Source organism: Acinonyx jubatus, chromosome B2 (genome assembly GCF_027475565.1).
Source record: "Acinonyx jubatus isolate Ajub_Pintada_27869175 chromosome B2, VMU_Ajub_asm_v1.0, whole genome shotgun sequence".
Lineage (NCBI taxonomy): Eukaryota > Metazoa > Chordata > Mammalia > Carnivora > Felidae > Acinonyx > Acinonyx jubatus.
The window spans coordinates 87,760,699-87,780,282 of NC_069385.1; the positions used below are offsets into that span (position 1 = coordinate 87,760,699).

General features: G+C 33.6%; 1 protein-coding gene across 2 annotated transcripts in view; it reads left to right on the top strand.

The window, feature by feature from the left end:
• The window catches only part of LMBRD1 (LMBR1 domain containing 1), a 110,516-nt gene that overhangs the window by 68,432 nt on the left and 22,500 nt on the right, over positions 1 to 19,584 (top strand). For both annotated transcript variants that reach the window (XM_053222610.1, XM_027057490.2), the window contains 5 exons: positions 10,539 to 10,603; positions 10,710 to 10,812; positions 11,354 to 11,458; positions 13,330 to 13,479; positions 15,249 to 15,327. In XM_053222610.1, the coding sequence (XP_053078585.1) occupies positions 10,539 to 10,603; positions 10,710 to 10,812; positions 11,354 to 11,458; positions 13,330 to 13,479; positions 15,249 to 15,327 (502 nt within the window). The remainder of the gene's footprint in view (positions 1 to 10,538; positions 10,604 to 10,709; positions 10,813 to 11,353; positions 11,459 to 13,329; positions 13,480 to 15,248; positions 15,328 to 19,584) is intronic.

The window sequence follows — 19,584 nt, forward strand, 5'->3', positions numbered from 1 at the left end:
TCTAAGAATAATATTTAAAGCATGTATGTTTTTATTGTTTGTTTTAGGTCATACTATTTAGGTATGTCTAAAGAAAAAGACTGGCACTTTTTAACTTTAAAGGAGGCTTTTACTGGATGTATAAATGTGCATTTCAAATTTTACTTGATTACTATTTGAGAGAGATTTTTTGGGGGGTTTTAATATAGATGCTTCTTAGAGTAATAGTAATTGTATATTAGAGTTTCTGGAACCTACAGTATCTTTTGTAGATTCCCAGTAACTTTATGGTATGGATATTGTAGTTCATATAAAGAATAAACCCACTTGTAAGTGACCTAATCCATCTTTACATTGGTATAATAATGAAACTCCAGTGCATAGAAAAGCTTGGAGCGGGTCTTAAAAAATCAATGACTGATCTTTTTTTTTGTGTTTGTGTTTAAGAAGACTTGCTTAACATATATGGTTGATTCATTAACATTGAACTGTAGATGTAAGATCAACATCAGTATTACTTCTGTCTGAACAAAGCTTACCTAACACAAGTATATCCTCAGTAATCATAGCCTTCTTAAGTCTTAGGAACACTAGAGAGCACTTCAGCACTATGCTGGGGGCTCTTTGAAAGAGCAAAATTACCAACACAAAAGCACAAAACAAACAATGTAATGCTAACTAGAGCACTTACTGGATACTTGTTTACAGTATGAGAGCTGAAACAAGAAAGGGTGTACCCTTGTTCAGCCTTAGCTGGGAATTTGCACATCAGGTGGCTTAGATTTTTCATTACCCTGCACATATCCCAGAAGACCACGTAAGTGCCCTAAGTATTGATTTTAAGGTTATAAATAAATTTTAGTGGGTAGATGCATTTGCAAATACAGAATCTGCAAATGAGAATCAACTGTACCTCTAAGTAAAAACAAAAAGAAATTTCCCAATCTAGCAAGTCTTCCCTCCAGCGCTTATTGCAAAACTTTGTGTTTAAACAAAGATAGTCTGGGGGAAAATTACATGGGAGAAAAGGGGAAATTTAGAGGTGGGCCTAAGATTGATCTGAAAGCCCCTAAAAGTTAAATGAAATAAGCTGGTCACAAAAAGATAAATACTGTGTAATTCCACTTATATGAGGTATCCAGAGTAGTCACATTCATGAAAACAGAAAGTAGAATGGTGGCCTCCAGGGGTTGGAAAGAAAGAGATATGGGGAGTTGTTGTTTAATGGGTACAGAGTTTCAGTTTTGCCAGATACAAACAATTCTTGGAGATTGGTTATACATTGTGAATGTATTTAATGCTACTAAATTGTGCACTTAAAAGGTTATGATGATACATTTTATGTTATGTATCTTTTACCATTATTTAAAAAACAAAAACAAAAAACCAGAAATGGCCAAGAACCAGAGAGACGTGAAGAGTTGGACTGTGGGAAAAATGAGAGGAAAACAGAGATGAAAACAAAATTACAGGGTGTCCGAAGGAAAATAGACTCAAAATTTGGTAAGCAGCATTGAAGAAAGGTAGGAGAAACAACCAAGAGAAAGAAACAAGAAGTAAAAAGAATCAAAAAGTGTTGAAATGGAAGAGAAGGAAAAACTACATGTGTTTAATTGGAGAAGGAGAAGCTTAATTGGTCCATGCAGAAGCAAAACAAAAGAAATTAGTGGAACTAATATTTAAAGTTGTAATTCCAAAAAATGAGCTAAAAATAGACATGAAATCTACACATTGAAATAGCCACTTTGTACCTGGGAAAATTTATGTGCATTTTCCTAGTAACACTGACTTCAGAATTAAAGAAGAGTCCTTAAGATTTCCAAGTAAAAAAAAAAAAAAAAAAAAAAAAAAAATCCACTGATTTACAAGGTCAACATATTTAGACTTATCAGATTTTTAAAAAAAACATAAAGCAAGCAAGAATGGGGCGGGGAGACATTAAAAAAGGCCTAAATGAACAGTCCAAAGTCAGAAGTTTATATTTGGCCAAACTTTTAGAAAAGCGATTTTTAAGCATTTAAGGACTTAGGGAATTCTGTACCCATGGGCTCTTGAGAAATCCACTAATTGCCAAGCTCTAACCAACCAAAAGATAAGGTGGAAAACATCAGCAAAAGAAGTAATGGTGAACATTTAATATTGCAGATCTATGAAGAAAAGATGTGGGCAAGGGTGAGAATATGTGTAAACATAGGTTCTGATGAGACAAATCATGCAATTAAGAGAGAGAAGTAGAATTTCTTATAGATTACTGTATGGGTAGTAGGTGGGAGTTGGATACATAAAAACTAATCAACTTTATATTAAAGGGCTAAGTATGAAAACAGGGGCTAAGAGCATTTGAAAAATTAAAATGCACTGAAACAAAAGTATAAAGCTACTTGACAAAAAGGACTTAAAAATGGAAGAGTGAAGAACATATTAACAAAGAAACACGAGAAATATAAAATACACGCAAGTCTCAGATAATAATATATGTTGAGATTAATGTTCCAGGCATATCAATAAAAATGAGTGGACCTAACTCACTATTAAAAGAAAAATTTTAATTTTCCTCACAAAGCGAGGTATAACCTAAAACAGATTGACAAAGGCTAAAAATGTATATTAAAAGATATACTAGGCAAATGGAAATGATAAGAAAACCTATAGCAATCTTGATACTGGACAAAGTAGAATTTCAAGCTGAAAAACATTAAGTCCGACAGAGAAGGATACTTTTTGTGATAGAATCCTTTTCTCCTCCCTCAGTGATTTCCATGCCCTAATCTGTGGAACCCTTTATAGTAGCCACATGAAGTGGCAGAAGGGACTTTGCAAATGCAATTATGGTTATAGACTTTTAGGAGGTTATCCTGGATTATCTGTGTGGGCCCAGTCTAATAACATGAGCCCTTAAAAGCAGAGAACTTTTTTGGCCTGAGTCAGAGAGATGTATGTGGTATAAAGGGTAAGTCAGGGATAGTGAAAATGTGATAAAGGCTTGGCTTGCCATTACTAATTTGAAGATGGAGAGGGCAGTATGGAAAGGAATGCAAGCAGCTTAAGGAACTGAGAGGCTGATAGCCATCAAAGACTACAACCCTGTATTGAGCCCTACAACCTCAAGGATCTGAATTCTATCAACACTCTGAAAGAGCATGAAGGGATTCTTCCCCAGAGCCTCCCGGAGGGAATACAGCGCTGCTGACAACTTGGTAGTTTGGCTTTGTGCTGCCTTAAGCAAAGGACCATCTGAGCTGTGCTGTGCCCAGACTTCTGACCCACAGAATAAGAAGTAGATGTTGTTTTAAGCCACTACATTTGTAGTAGTTTGTCACTGTAGCAATAGAAAACTAATATACTTATTAGGAAAATTTGTAAGTTATGATGAAGATGAAATAGTTACGTACCAAAGAACACAGCAACCACCTTTATGAAGCAAGAAGTATGAGATATTCAAGGAGATGTAGATTGAAATATGTTAATAGTAGGAGAATAACATAGCACCATACTCAGGGTAAGACATTTCAGATGCACAAAATTGAGTAAGAATATAGAAGACCTAAGTCAATAAGGTATATCATAACTTTGGGACTTTAAATCCCAATATAGAGTCTATACTTTCCAAGTGCACATGGAACATTCACTAAAATTGATCATATATTATGTCATGAAGAAACTGCAATAAATTCTACAGAGTAGATATATTACAAACACCTCTTCCCTGATTGCAATGCAGCATTAAAACTAGGAATTATAATAAAATCAATAAAGTAGGACACTTTTCACTTGGAAATTAACCTTGTATTCAGCAACTCTTGGGTGAAAGGAAAGGAGAAATAAAAACAAACTTCAAAATTCTTAATGATGGAAATCTCATATTAGAACCTATGAGATACATGTAAAACGGTGATCATGAAATAAGGATCAGGAAATTCAAAGCCTTAAACACATTTATCAATAAAAAAGAAAGGATAAAAATATACTCTAAATTCCAAGCATGCAAGGCTAGCAAAGGAGCAAAGTAAACCAACAGAAAGCACAAGGAAAAAAGTAAACATAAAATCAGAAAACAATGAGAGAGGAAAACTAGATCAATAATTTCTATGTGTATGTTTCAACTAATAGATAAAACACTAACTTGAAAGGAAACCGGGCTGATTGGAGAAATGGTTGATGCTGAGGCTGGTGCTGGGAAAGTATATAAGCCCACACCTGCTTATGTCAGACAGAGAAGAAGTGCAGAAGTATAGCTAGAGTATGATAAGGGAATGTGCTTGAAGAGGCTCTTGCTTCCTAAACCTGGGACCATTTAAGTATCAAAATATATGAGTATAATGATGGAAATAAGTAAATGGAGAAAGGAAAGCTCTACCCTACAGTGGCATTCTAATAAATGTAGAATAAATGTCAGAATTAGAAAATCAGTATTTGGCAAACATCACATACAGTACTGTTTCTTGCAAGAGAAATAAATGAATACTAAAATTAGAAGGTGAAAATTTGGGGATAACAGGATATTTGCATAATCTCACTATTTCTACACAAGACTTACTAATTATAAAGGGGACAGTAGTAATTGTACAGTGAAGAGACATGACTTAAACCACCTTAACCAGGTGATCCAAGTTAAGCTCATGAGTAATGGGGTAATAGATACGATTGTGCCTCTGTCATTTCTGCCAAAAATACATGAACTGAATATAAATAATTGTAAAGAAATAGGTAACCCACATTGAAGGACAATGCAAATAACTGTCCTGGACTCTTCAAAATATAAAGGTCATGAAGGTAAAAGTGATTTAGGAACTGTTCCAGATTAAAGGGTACTAAACAGATAAAAGCAAAGTATAATGCTGAATTGCATTTTGGACCAGAAAAAAAACAACACAACTTTGTTCTCTAAAGGACTTAAGTGGAACAATTAAGATTTGAATTAAGTCTATAGATTATATAATAGTGTTATATCAATATTAATTTCTTGATTTTGATAATTGAAGTGTGATTATGTGAAAGAATTTGCTTTTGGAGGATAGGTATTAAAGTATTTTTCTGCAGCTTATTCTCAAAAACAGTCCAGCCACCTAGAGAATGATAAAGCAAGGTAAATGTTAACATTTGGACAATTTAGTTGGAAGGTATACCAAAATTCTTTGTGCAGTTTTTGCAGTTTTCTCATATATCTGAAATTATGGCAAAATAAGGCTTTAAAAAACTTCTACTAGACCTCCCCTACTTCCCCCTCCCCCCCACCCTGATTTTGGCATTATCCTTACCACTCTCATTTTTAATGTCAATCTTTATGAAAGTCTCTTCTATAAGAATAGTATAGAACAATGACCAAATACCATTAGCTAGTACTACCCTAACAAATCACTATGAGATTCTTTGTAATTTAAAATACAGTAATTTGTAGCCAGAGCTGAATATTATTGATCTTCTAACTTTTTAAAAAACTTTATGTACAACACTTGCAACATGTAAAGAAACTTAATTCGTTTCCTAGAACTATAACTTACAATGTCCTATCAAGATTTGATAATGAAAATTATGTATTAACCTTCTACCTCTGAGGAAAGTCTTGAAGACTAATTGATTTGCTACTTAGAGTTAGGGGACCTGGGACCCATGGCCATTAGCTATGTAATACTGGACACATAATGTCAGATGGGCTTCTAGAGAGAGGAATGTTCAGTTTGGGTTAAATTAAAATCCAGTTCTCCATTCCAGAATTATCTTTTCAAACGCTTGTTAACCTGGGTTGAAGTGGTATCTTTTTATTGTAGTCATCTGATATTCTAAATGACTTTTCTAAGGCACAGTTTCTCAATTGTAACATAAGAATTACTTGGGACTCTTGTTAAAATACAAATTCAGATCCAGTCCACCTTTGGTAAGTCGCAAGGGTGTGTAAGCTCCAGCAAGTTCCAGCAAGCTCCCAGTTGATGCTGATGGTCCATGACCACTCTTTGGTTAACAAGATTCTAAGTAGTTATAAAGGGACAACATGCTTCTGTTTCCTATCCTCATTGTTATTAAAGAGTAAGAAAACTAGAAAAAGGCAAAAAAGGAAGCAGTACATGGTATTTTATTTAAGGTAACAAAAATAATAAGATACAATAGAAATTATTTTTATCTTACATTTGTAACTATTATTTGAGTCTCTAGGTGTGGTAACTTTCTACTTTTTTGGGTTATATTTCTGTATACACAAAAGCTATTTTATGGATATAGGAAATTCACCTATGAAATTTGATAAGAGGTGTGTCCTAAAAAAAAAAAAACTGATCCTAAATTATTTCTTTCTATACTGTTTGGAGGTTTTGTTTCACATTGTCAGACAGTATTAAATTCTAGGATAAGAGATTTATGGTAGGCTTATTAGCATCTCAAAACACAAATGATTTTAAGACAGTGATTGAAAGTTTATTTTTGCTAAAGTGATAGCTTATTCATGCTGCTTTCTAAGACCATTCAGGGTTCAGTTTAAATCAGACTTTATCAGTCTCAGCACAGTTGACATTTGGGGCCCAATAATTCTTTGTTGGGGAGGGTGACTACTGTCCTGTGCATTTTAGGGTATTTAGCAGCATTCTTACCTGCTTGCTGTAACACCCCTGCCCAACTCAAATCATGACAGACTTTCTGTAAACATTGTCAAATGTCCTTTTGAAGGGGGGTAGAATATATCCAATTTAGAACCACTGATTTAAATGAAAGAAAACACAGGGTTTTAAAGTTAGTAAAAGGGAAAGGGAATAGATTTGGGGGAATGGTATGCTATTAATGAGATAGAGGAACATAAATTTTCTTTGTAGGTAATGGAAAATTTTCTGGACAGTTGATCCATCATTGCTTTAGATAACATCACACGTCAAGTTAGTAACATTGATAGTATTTTTACTCTGAAAAAAGTAATGTCTTACTTGGTATTCTTTGTAGATTATAACGTTTCACCTCTTTAATGTGGTTTAATGAACGTTACATGATTCATATCTGATTAATACACAGGAAAAACTTGGTTTCTGTTCTATATATTTATGTCTCTAAAACAACATTGTTTTAAGAGGTCAATTTTTCCCAACTTGACCTATAAATTTAATGCAATTACAATAAAAATCCCAAGTTATTTTGTGGATATTCACAAATTGATTATAAAACATATGTGGGAGGGGGAAAAAAGACCCAGAATAGCCACAACAATACCTAAGAACAAAGTCAGAGGACTGACACCACCCAACCTCAAGACTTACTCTAATGCTACAGTAATCAAGACAGCATGGTATTGGTGGAAGAGGAGACACATAGACCAGTGCGACAGAATAGAGAGCCCTGAAATAGACCCATAATGAGGTTAACTGATCTTTGACAAAGGAGAAAAGACAACTCATTGGAGAAAGGATACTCTTATCAACAAATAGTGCTGAAAGAATTTGACATCTACACAAAAAAAGTGAATATAGACATAGACTTTAGACCTTTCACAAAACTTAAAGTGAATTATAGACCCGTTGTATTAAAAAACAAAACAAAACAAAAAAAACTATAAACCTTCTAGAAAGTAACAGAGAAAATCTAGGTGACCTGAGGTATGGTAGTAAGTTTTTAAATACATCACCAAAGCGTGATCCATGAAAGAAATAAATGGATAACTTGTACTTTACTAAAATTAAAAAGTACTGCTCTGTGAAGGACACTGTTAAGGAAGTAAAAGGACAGGTCACAGTGGTGCTTGGGTGGCTCAGTCGGTTAAGCATCTGACTCAGCTCAGGTCTTGATCTCAGGGTTGTGAGTTCAAGTCCTGTGTTGGGCTCTATGCTGCATGTGAAGCCTACTAAAAAAAAAAAAAAAAGTCACATGATCTCAGGGTTCCATGAATTCAAGTCCCCCATCAGGCTCTGCACTGCCCGCACCGAGCCTGCTTGGGATTCTCCCTGTCCCTCTCTCTCTGCCCCTACCCTGTTTGCGCGCTCTCTCTCTCTCTCTCTCAAAATAAATAAACTTAAAAAAAAACTTAAAAAATAGGCTTCAATCCAAAATACATAAAATACTCTTAAAACTCAACTATAAGAAACTACTAGGTTTATTGTTTTCCTACTGTCTTCTAGTCTTCATGGTTTCTGATAGGAAATGAGTTGTTAATCTTGCTGAGAATCTGCTTTACACGAGTCTCTTCCTTCTTGTTGCTTTCAAGATCTCTTTGATTTACCCTCCCCTCCATTTATGCATGTCTAGGTGTGGATGTCTTTGAATTTATTCCTCTTAGACTTTGTTGAGTTTTTTGGATGCATAGGTTATTTTTCATCAAATTTAGATTGTTTTTGCCTATTATTTCTTGAAGTTTTCTTTCTGCCCCTTTCCCTCCTCTTTTTGTGGGAATCCTATTGAGCTTATATTGCTATGTTTCAAGGTGTCACATGTGTCTGAGTCTCTGTTCACTTTATTTCATTATTTTTTCATTCTGTTCCTCAGACTTGGTCATCTCAGTTGCTTTAAATTTGATGATATTTTCTTCTTTCCTGCCCAAATCTGCTGTTTAACCCTTGTAATGAAATTTTCTTATCAGTGTCAACTCCAGAATTTCAATTCACTTCTTTTTTATAATTTCTCTTCCTTGATAGTCTTTAGTGAGACATTGTTTTCATTATTAGTTTTAGTTCTTAAGTCATGGTTTCCACTTAGTTCAAGTACTAATTTAAGTTCTCATTTAAATGTATATTGTTTTCTAGCTTTTTATAAAATTTATCTTTTTACATTTATAATTTATTCTATTAAGTAGCTATGATTAAACAGTTGAACTCTGGGTCATATATCCCAACAGATTGGGAAAATAGTCAAGGATTTTTTTCCTTTTTTTTTTTTCTTCCCCAAAATCGACATCACGGAAAGGGAATTTTAACTTTTGCTATTTCTGTATCATGTTCTTTTACTACTACTTGGTATCTGGTAGTTATACTCCCTCATTCTACAAGCTATTTCTTATTAACAGTCTATTAGGAAGTAATAGGTTTCACTTTTTGATCCTCAGTGTAATCATATTGTCCTCACCTAGGTATCAAATAAAGGTGCTCAAATCAAGTAGAAAAAGACTGTGTAAGCTCCTTTATAGCTTCTACTAATGAACTTTTGTTACTATAAAGGAGTCACTTCGAACCTCTTTAGCAGTGAGACCTTTTTTAAATAAATGAATTCTTATGTGAAATTCCAGGTACATGCATTGTTTTCTATTTCAAGTGATGACTATAGCCTTTTTGGTCTTCTCTTGCCAACTTTCTTTCCCAATGAGTTCCAAAGGCACTCTCTCAGAACTGAAGAATTCCCAGGAACACAGCTTAAAATTTATTCCAAAACTCATCTTTATATGTGGGGTAGGATGCTGTTTTACTTCATTTATCCTGTCAGAATTCTAAAATGTACTTCAGTCATGTGAAGTAAGGTGGAAAACACCATCACATTCATTATATTATCCATCTATTCCTATCAATTCCAGTCAAAAGAGAAGGTAAAAACACCGAACTCTGCTTAATTGGAATTTTTTTTTTTGTTCTGACTTTGTGGACTCTTCAGCCTACTTGTTGCTGGAACTTAGGGAAGATGTCAGGGAAAAAAAGAACCTACATTATTACTGACATAGATTTCAGGCGTTTTTATTCTTTTTTTTTTTAATAAATTTTTTTTTAACCTGTATTTATTTTTGAGACAGAGAGAGACAGAGCGTGAACAGGGGAGGGGCAGAGAGAGAGGGAGACACAGAATCTGAAACAGGCTCCAGGCTCTGAGCTGTCAGCACAGAGCCTGACGCGGGGCTCGAACTCACAGACCATGAGATCATGACCTGAGCCAAAGTCAGACGCTTAACCGACCGAGCCACCCAGGCGCCCCTCAAGCGTTTTTATTCTTAAGAGACCCAGTTCCAAAAATTTTTTGCTTGTTTTCTACCATCTCTAATTTAAGGTTCATACAGTAAGGAAACGTATTCTACTAATTACCATGCTTAATACATTTCTTCACCAGAAATATTAACATGACAATGTCTTCAGTGCTGTTCTGGGCCATAGTTAGTTAGTTACCACACAACATGTAAGCAAAAACTGTGAATTTGTGTGTGTGTGTGTGCGTGCGTGCGTGTGTGTGTATGTCTGAATAAAAAATCTGTGGGGAAAATGTTCCAAGTTCCCTTTTTGGCAAAAGGTTTATATAACCTGATGAGTTTCATGGTTTTGGTTTGTCTGTGTATGTAGTAAGTCTTAATGTACTTTTCATTTATCTTTGAAGTTTATATTTCGGTCTAACTGAATATAAACCTTTTATGTGACTTAGCAGAGTCTCCTTTGTTTACTTACTAATAAAGACTTAAATACTTTGTCTCTTTTGTGTATGTGTTTTGAGTCAAATAGCCTCATAATGAAAATTTAGATAATGAATGCCTCAGATTATATACTGAATTAAAATATATCTTGGATCATTTTATTTGGATCATTGTCATATGCTTGCAACTCATATTGAGCATAATGGTTTTGTGCTTTTAATATCACCTTTTAAAATCATATTTTAATGATATTTTTTTGTGCTTTTAGATCATTTGGGGAATATTTTTCATCTTAGTTGCATTGCTGTTTGTAATTTCTCTCTTCCTATCAAAGTGAGTATAGTACACATATTCTGTACAGCACACATCCTGTGAAGTTAATTAAAAATGTGCTAGTATAATGTATAAATTCACTCTTTATAATTTTTTATTGTTTTAGTTTGGATAAAGCTCTTCATTCAGCTGGAATAGATTCTGGTTTTATAATTTTTGGAGCAAACCTGAGTAATCCACTGAATATGCTTTTGCCTGTTCTACAAACAGTGAGTAAAAGGGAAAAAAAAATCAGTCATTTTCTTCTCTAGCAAACATTCTCACACTCTGTCAAACTAGTATGGTAACAGACTATTGATACTTGGCAATATATGCTTGGGCTTCTGCTGATTTGGCTCATTTACATATGACTTCTACATCAATAATAGTACTTTCAAGATTATTATAGTGACATATTACTGAACTCTTATACATAATTTGATTTGGGATACGTTATAATACCTAAGATGAACTTTTCCAATGAATTCCTATTTTTGAACTAATGAAGTCTTTTACTCCATACATAAATGTAATTTTTGTTTAATTTGTTACAGGATTTTTCTTAGGATAGTGGTACTAAACAATTTAGTAACTAGTAATTGTTTTTTGGAGGATTATTATTATTTTTTTTGTATTATCATAGTAGCCTGATCTAAATCAGAGTTGATATTTTAAACATTTGTCAAATATGAATGAAGTTTCAGTTAACTTTATATGACTTCCAGAACTCCTATTGTTTGTGTATTAAATTTAATTTTATCTTTTTTTCAGGTGTTTCCTCTTGATTATATTCTTATAACAATTATTATTATGTACTTTATTTTTACTTCAATGGCAGGAATTCGAAACATTGGCATATGGTTCTTTTGGGTTAGAGTAAGTATAACAATATTATTTTGATTTTTTTCATTTTGTATGTAATTTCCATTACTACAAATTAGCCTAGATTTATAATATAAAAGTAAATATTTTGATATTAAAAGCGATGGAAATATTTGCTTTTTCACTTCATGGTAACATAAAAATGCTTTTTGTCTAGAGCAGTGGTTTGTAAATGGGCAGGTTTGTCCCCTGGGTATATTTGGCTGTCTGGAGATATTTTCAGTTAGTAAAACTAGTGGGTGCTACTGGTGTGTAGTGTGGGTAGAGGCTTGGGGAGTCTGCTAAACACTCTGTGTTGCACGGGGTAGCCTCACACAACAAAGACTTATCCAGCCCAAAATGTCAACAATGCCAAGGCACAGAGATCCTTGTATTTTTTCCATAGTGTTTGGCTGCATGGAAGTATTGAAGTACAGATGGATACACTATAGCTCAAAAGACAGCTCTTCCTACTAGAAGTTAAAGATTACTATATGATTGGAAAAAGTTATTTTCTTCTTACACTCATTTTGAGGTAAATTAAGAATTTTAAGATGAAGGTGATTCAGATAGAAACTACTTCCTGCTGTGAGTAAAAGAAAACCCAGTTAAATAGTGGTTTGAACTAATAAAAGATTTCTTGCTGTGGAAAATTTCAAAAATCTAGCATTGCTTTGTAGCTCAAAAGTGTCAAGTCCGACATCTCTGTAATTCTCTTGGCTTCTCCCGTATGATCATAATATGGCTGCTGCAGCTGCGTTTATCCTGTTCAAGTTCCATTGGAAAAACATTTCTATCAATAAAGCAGCACTCCCACAAATCCCCAGCACACTTCTTTCCTGGGAAACTGGGAAATGTCAATTTTTAGGTGTTCATGTTTTCATCTCATCCAGAATTGGAGTTAATTTACTCTATGTTGTCCTAAAATCTATTAATAAAACAGGGAAGTGATATCTTAGTTGCTAAAATAAAAATGTTCTCTGACACTGAAATGAAGAAAGTCCTGTGGCTCATTGTATTTGATACCACATGTTTTAGTTTCTCTCTATTATAGATATATATGAAAATATTTACAGTCAGATTATTATAAATTATTTTAAACTAGAATTTATAACAGTATGGTAGGAGGATGTCATGAGTATTTATAAACATGTGACATGTCTGTTCTTGTACAGTAATATATAAAACCACAAATATATTACTAATACCTACAGTTTAAACTCATCCCTTTAATCTTTGGATAGAAGTAGTGATAGTTCATAATTCTTCTTAGCTCTATAAGCTTCTAGCAGATGCTATTACATAATAAGTTTAGAAGATTTGTCTGGAAACAAACCAGCTGAATACTAATATATTCTCTAGGTCTTGAGTTTTTCATGGATCATTTATAGGATCCTTTGAATATAGATGCTTTGCTATGACTAAAGGAAACATAAATCTATACCTAAAAGATTTGCAGGGAAAGAATTGTCTTTGTCATTCTCATAATCCTTTGAAATGATTAAGAATTCTTTAAAAAAAATTTTTTTTAACGTTTATTTATTTTTGAGAGAAAGCACACGCGCATGTGCGCAAGTTGGGGAGGGGCAGAGAGAGAGGGAGACAGAATCCAAAGCAGGCTCCAGGCTCCAAGCTGTCAGCACAGAGCCCAACATGGGGCTCGAACCCACAAACTGTGAGATAGATCATGACCTGAGCCAAAGTCAGATGCCCAACCATCTGAGCCACCCAGGTGCCCCAAAATGATTAAGAATTCTTAATATTTATTTTGGAAGAAAGAAATGGTTGACTGAACTGTGTCATTACCTTTAACATATGAGCAGGACTTAGTGCCGTACAAATAAAACATATTGCTGAAATATTGTTACTGTCTTTTTTCTTTGCAGCTATATAAAATTAGAAGAGGTAGAACGAGGCCCCAGGCACTCTTATTTCTCTGCATGATACTTCTGCTTATTGTCCTTCACACTAGTTACATGATTTATAGTCTTGCTCCCCAATATGTTATGTATGGAAGCCAAAATTACTTAATAGAGGTAAGTGTAAAATTTTAAACTTCATTATCTTGACCTTTTTTTTTATTTAAAATTTTTTTTTAGTATTTATTTTTGAGAGGGAGAGAGAGAGTGAGCTGGGGAGGGGCAGAGAGAGAGGGAAACACAGAATCCGAAGCAGGCTCCAGGCTTTAGGCTATGAGCTGTCAGCACAAAGCCTGGCACGGGGCTCAAACCCATGAACCACAAGATCATGACCTGAGCAGAAGTCAGACACTTAACGGACTGAGCCAGCCAGGTGTCCCCATTATCGTGACATTTTAAAGATAGTGATATTTAAAAACAGTTTTTAATTTGTGAAGACTCCAATAAGGTAATAGCTCATCAGATTAAGTTTAATATTGCTAAAATAGGATTTTCATTCTATTTTTGAACTTATTTATATTTGTTTCTTACAAGTTTTTTAATAACACTCTGAATTCTATTATAATAGTTCCTTAATGGATCCCCTGGTACCAAGGTGCTGAGCTTTATCTCAGCACTCTATTGAAACTCATAATATTTTCTCTAAAATAAATATTTCAAGTAATTTTATTAATATGACTTCCTCCAAAATTTTGATGAGCAAAGTTTGTCATCAGTCCTGTGAATCCCACAGAAGAGGCTTTAAAAATATTTTATTTGTGGGTGTCTGAGCTTCCTTTTAACATAATGGGTATCCTCTTACCTGTTACACTCTTTCTTGATATTGATCTTTCAAAAAGCCAGCTGTAGTTCCTAGTTGTAACTGACAGCTATTTTTTGACATATTAAAATATTTTGACTATATCTGATTTAACCTTTGTGTGGTTTGTTTCTTTTTCCTAAAATACTTTGCTCTACTTAATAATGCAAATCAAATCTGTGTTTCAGGTTCTATTTCAAGCCTTGCTCTTAATGGAGTCTTTGGTTACTAATCTACCCAGATCACTCCTTTTTTTTATCATGTAGTTCCTTCTTTCTTTACTTTATTTAACATGTAATTAAGAACAAAAATTTAACAAGTACATCCAGCCTTCCATCAGTACCATACATAATATTACCGATGGTTGAAAAATTAGTTCACTGACAAATATTAAGTAATAATGTAGGTGGAACAAATATAAGCACAAACTGTAATAGAGGTACATGAGTAACCTGAGTTTGGGAAACATAGTACTGGAAGATCACTTGAATCATATTTTCTACTTCTTGTATCTTTTTATTCTCTTCTTGCCTTATCCCCTCCACCTAGTTCACTAGGTCATGCCTGTTAAAGTTTCTTGTATGAATAAATGAAGTGAGGTCATGCATTTGCATGGACAAAAGATAATTCTTGTTTTACAGTGGAACAATATGTAGGCTGTTTCTCTGGGAAACGCTCTGTTGTTCAACCAAGACCTACAGATTGTTGCAAAAAGGTCCAAATGTTAGAGGCACCTGGGTGGCTCACTCAGTTAAGTGTCTGACTCATGATTTGGGCCCAGGTCATGATCTCACAGGTCGTGGGACTGAGCCCCATGTCAGGCTCCGTGGGTTTCTCTCTCTCCTTCTCTCTCTGCCCTTCTGTCTCAAAATAAAAAAAAATAATTAAAAAAAAAAAAGCCCTACTGTTACATTTACCATAAATCTTTTTCTTCTAATTGTAATTTTGCATAAAAATTAGCTTTTAGAATATTAGCCAAATGTAGTTTAATAGAAAACAGAGTTAAAATTCATAATGTGATTACTTTTTAGTCCAAATATATGTATTAATGTAATATTTATATTTTAATTGTATTTTCATCTTTCAGAGCAATATAACTTATGATGACCATAAAAACAACTCAGCCCTCCCTGTGCCAAAGAGATGTGATGCAGATGCCCCTGAAGGTAAGTGAGGCAGCGCTTATCAACTATCTTAAAGTTCATAACTCTATGAGAAAAGAGTTGGCTTGCATTTTGCTGTGTTAATCATTTGATACATCTGTTTTAATATGTGGCGACAAAGGAACTTTTAGCAAGAAGAAATCGTTAAGTCTTTTCAATAGAATTTCTTGGTGATATATTGATTTCCATTAGGGAAAGGACCATTATAAATTAGTTACTTATGAAATAGCAAAAGGTAGTTATTATTTATTACATTTACTAATATAATAAATCACTCTTAAATACCTTTTTTTTTTCCTTATAAAACTCAAGATAGTTTTGGTAGAATGTGTAATTCTTAGGACCAAGACCGTAAGTACCTATGACTTAGAACTTTTAATTCATACGTGTCTAGTTATTTAATAATAGTATAGTAATGTTAATGACAATAGCAGTTCACTTTTAAGAACATATAATTGCATTCCAGGCACTATGCTAAGTATTTTATGTGTATTCTAAGAAAAACTGTGATCTTATGCTTTTCCTCTGTATAATTTTAGAAAATTATTTTTTTCTTCTTCCTGTGCATTAGGTGATTTTTTTTCTTTTGAATATTACAGTATTCTGTCCTTACTAAGGATTCCAGATACATTCTGTCAGAATTTGCAATTTTTTTTTTTACTCCTGTCTTCAAAATGCTTTTATGTCATGGTAAAATAATATGTCCAATATAATATCTCTTCATAAATCACCCATGGGTACCATAATAAAAAGATAAATTTTTCTGAGTTTTTAGCAGGGTCAACTAAAGAATATGATGGAGTAATAGGAAGAATAGGCATAGAATACTGGAATAGCCCAGAGGAAGAAGTAATTACCTCTACCTGGAGGAGATCAATGTGCAGTGGTAGTCAAAAGATGGGCTTTGGAAAAGCAATATCAGAGCTGCATTTCAAAGTTAAAGAAGAATTTATTTGGTGTGTGTGCATCAAGGGAAGTTGTTCTAGGCAGAGGAACAAAATGCACAAAGTAGATTATCTTAAACTATATGGGTATGTGTTTAAAAGAATTTAAAATATCGTTATTGTTTTGTATTTTAAATTATAGGGGTAAGAGGTTGGAGAGATGGAGGAAACGAGATTGTAGAGTTAGGAGTCAGATCACAAAATGTTCTGGAAAGTAAGAGCACCAATGAAAATTTTTGAATGAGGAAGTAGAAGTTATGATCTGATTTATTGTCCGTAACTTAAATTGTAACAGTTGTGTCTTATATAGAGCCTGGATTTGAAACCAGGGCATAGAAATCAGATGAGAAGGGTATCCAGAAGGAGTTATTATAGTAATCCAGGAGTGATGGTAAAAGCCTGAACTAAACAGTGGTCATGAGTGTATGAAATAAAGAAAGAAATTCGGATGAAATGAGATTTCTGATTGGATCTAAAGTGTTTTTGAAGAAGACAGAAGATTCTAGAATGGCCCTCTAGTTACTGAGTCATTTGGTGAATTTTGGTATCACCAAACTGAGATAAAAATACATATGAAGATTAGAGAGAATTGTAAGAAATGATGAGTTGACCTGAGATATCTCTGGGAAATTCAGGTGGAGGTTTCCAAGACAGATGAATATATATGTAAGGAAGTGAGACGATAGAGAGTGAGAGGAGCACAGAGACTGGATCTCAGGAAAGTTATCGGAAAGAAGGTAAAGAAGGTACAGAGAAGAGGACTGAAGAAAAAAATGTTGATGAAGAGAAATCTAATCGCATGTGTAAAAAGGAATATATATCTAGTGACTTATTAGTCTTCATGGAAATTTGTATTAGGGACCGAGAGAGACTAGGCAGAAACTAAAGACATGCAGGGTCAAAGAAACAAAGATTTTTGTTTTGCTGTTTGTTTGTTTGTTTGTTTTAATAGATTAAGAGAGACTTCAGGGATGATGGGATGGAATAGAGGAGGAGAAGTTGAAAAATATCAGAAAGGATGAATGAGGAGACAGTGTCCAGTTCCAGAGGAGATGGTATTATGAACATCCAAGACAGGATGCTTTAGGTAGAATGACTGTGAGGGAAGAAGCAAGGATATGGACTCAGATAGTAATTTCTTAGTGATGAGTATGGGCAGGAAGTTGTCATTTGTATATGACTGTCTCAGTTTGCTCTGAAGTGTAAGTTCTGGTCATCTGCTGAGAATTGAGTAGGCCATGGGGGCATGAAATTGACAAAAGTGGCAAACGTTTCTGATAGGCCATGAAGGTGAATAAATAGGGATATGACTGAAAATAAGTTGGTGATAGATAAATATGTCAAAGGACAAAGATGAAATTGTCAATTTGTGTTTTTGTTGAATAGATCTTTACAACTGATATGATTATTATCCATCAGTGCTTAGGTGGTCTGGGGAATGTAGGTTGAAGAGTTGAAGTAGGATGCAAGGCAAAGGACAGGCTGAGAGTGAGAGAATTAAGTGACCAACCACAGAGTCTGGGATGTGTACGGGATAGGGAAGACTCTAAAACTGGGAGAAAAGAACAAACTAGAGAGGAGATGGGAAAACAAATCCAGTGGGATACCTTTTGTTGCCTGAAGAAAAATAGTAAAACGTTTCTAGTATAAAAAATATGACTTGACTTTCCAATTATACTTATGTAATGACTTTAGTCCCAGATTTTTTACTTTGAAATGTACACATACATCACATCACAAATAGGTTTGATAGTTGAAATGCTTTGGGTTGTCATTTTTAGCTAAGTGAAAATAGAATGAAAAATTACTGCTGAGTTGACTTGTAATTTCTTTTTTTTTGAACTAAGAGGGCATTGACCCTGAAGATCTAAAGTAGGTTCTGCTTTTAAAAATCTTATGGCAGTGTTGAAATCTAGCAGAAAAATAAATTAAAAAAAATTAGGATTTCAAATTATGTTGCACTGGTAAAGGGAATTTAAAATGCCCCTGTATTGCTGAACTGAGTGAATTTGTGTATTATAGATCAACAAGCTTTAGTCAGATGGTACAACTTGACCATAACCTTTTATGAATCACATTTAGTATTTTTCTTTTTCATCTAATTTAGTTAAAATGACTCCATTTGAACTGTTGAAGATTTTTCTTAAACTTTTCAGTTGACTTAGCCTTTGAAATGTTACTTTGCAGTACAAAAGCACACCTTTAGATTTATGGATACGATTAATTTTTCTCCACCTTTTTTCTTTGTTTTCTAGTTCATCTTTAAATGTTCAGTTTGCCTGTGCATACTTAGAAGAGGATGGTAGAAATATGGCCATAGTTTTAGGGTAGCAGGGTAGATTTTTTAAATACAAATAATGATGGAGAGAGATGAAGAACAGATTAGAACATGAGATTTGACACATAGGGGAAGGAATGGTGTGGAATGTATGGTGACAGGCTAGTATGGCTGTATCCATTCAAACATGAATTTGGAAATCTCAGCATGCAGAGAAAAAAATCAGCACTAATATTTGTGACATTTTGGTGGGCACATTTGGCTAGCGTAGATGATGCTACGATATAAATATGCCATAAGGCACTTGATGGCACCTTTGTTATGTGTCTTTTGCAAGTAACAGAATTTTGGAGAGTGTTAGATTTAAAAGCAAAAATTATAATTTATAATGTTATACTTAAAATTGTTTCTGAGAAAAATAATCTCCTTGGAAAGATATTAAAGCATCAATTTCTAAAAATACATATATGGATCTTTTATCAATCAGTACATTTTAGAGACTTTTTCTTAAGTAATATTGTGTTCATATATGGGGTAGTCTTGCATTTATTAAACATATAAAAAACATACTGACACCCTACTTTTAAGTGGTTATAGTGTCTAAGATTCAAAAGAGTCATTGATCTAAAAATAGTTTAGGTTTTTTGTGTTTAAAATAATCTCTTAAAGAAGGGAATGATTTAGCAGAATATGAATAATACCTATCATACTATGTTTATAAAGTTTTCCTAAAATGACAATATTATGTGATTTATCTCGACAGGTAGTGCATAGTTTATATGTTTAAAGTGAGTCAACTCAGCAAATTAGAAATCAAGCTTTAACTTTTATATGCCATTATGGCAAAAGGATCTTTACATTCCTAGTTTTATATATTCTTTAATTGCTACTTAATCTAATAAGCATTAATATACAATTTGGGTGTTTATATGAATAAAATATTTAAGAAAAGCACAGAATTATTAAAAGTAACATAAACATATATAAATATTTGAGTTAAAATAGGAAGATAAAAGATCATTGTCTCTTCATAAACAA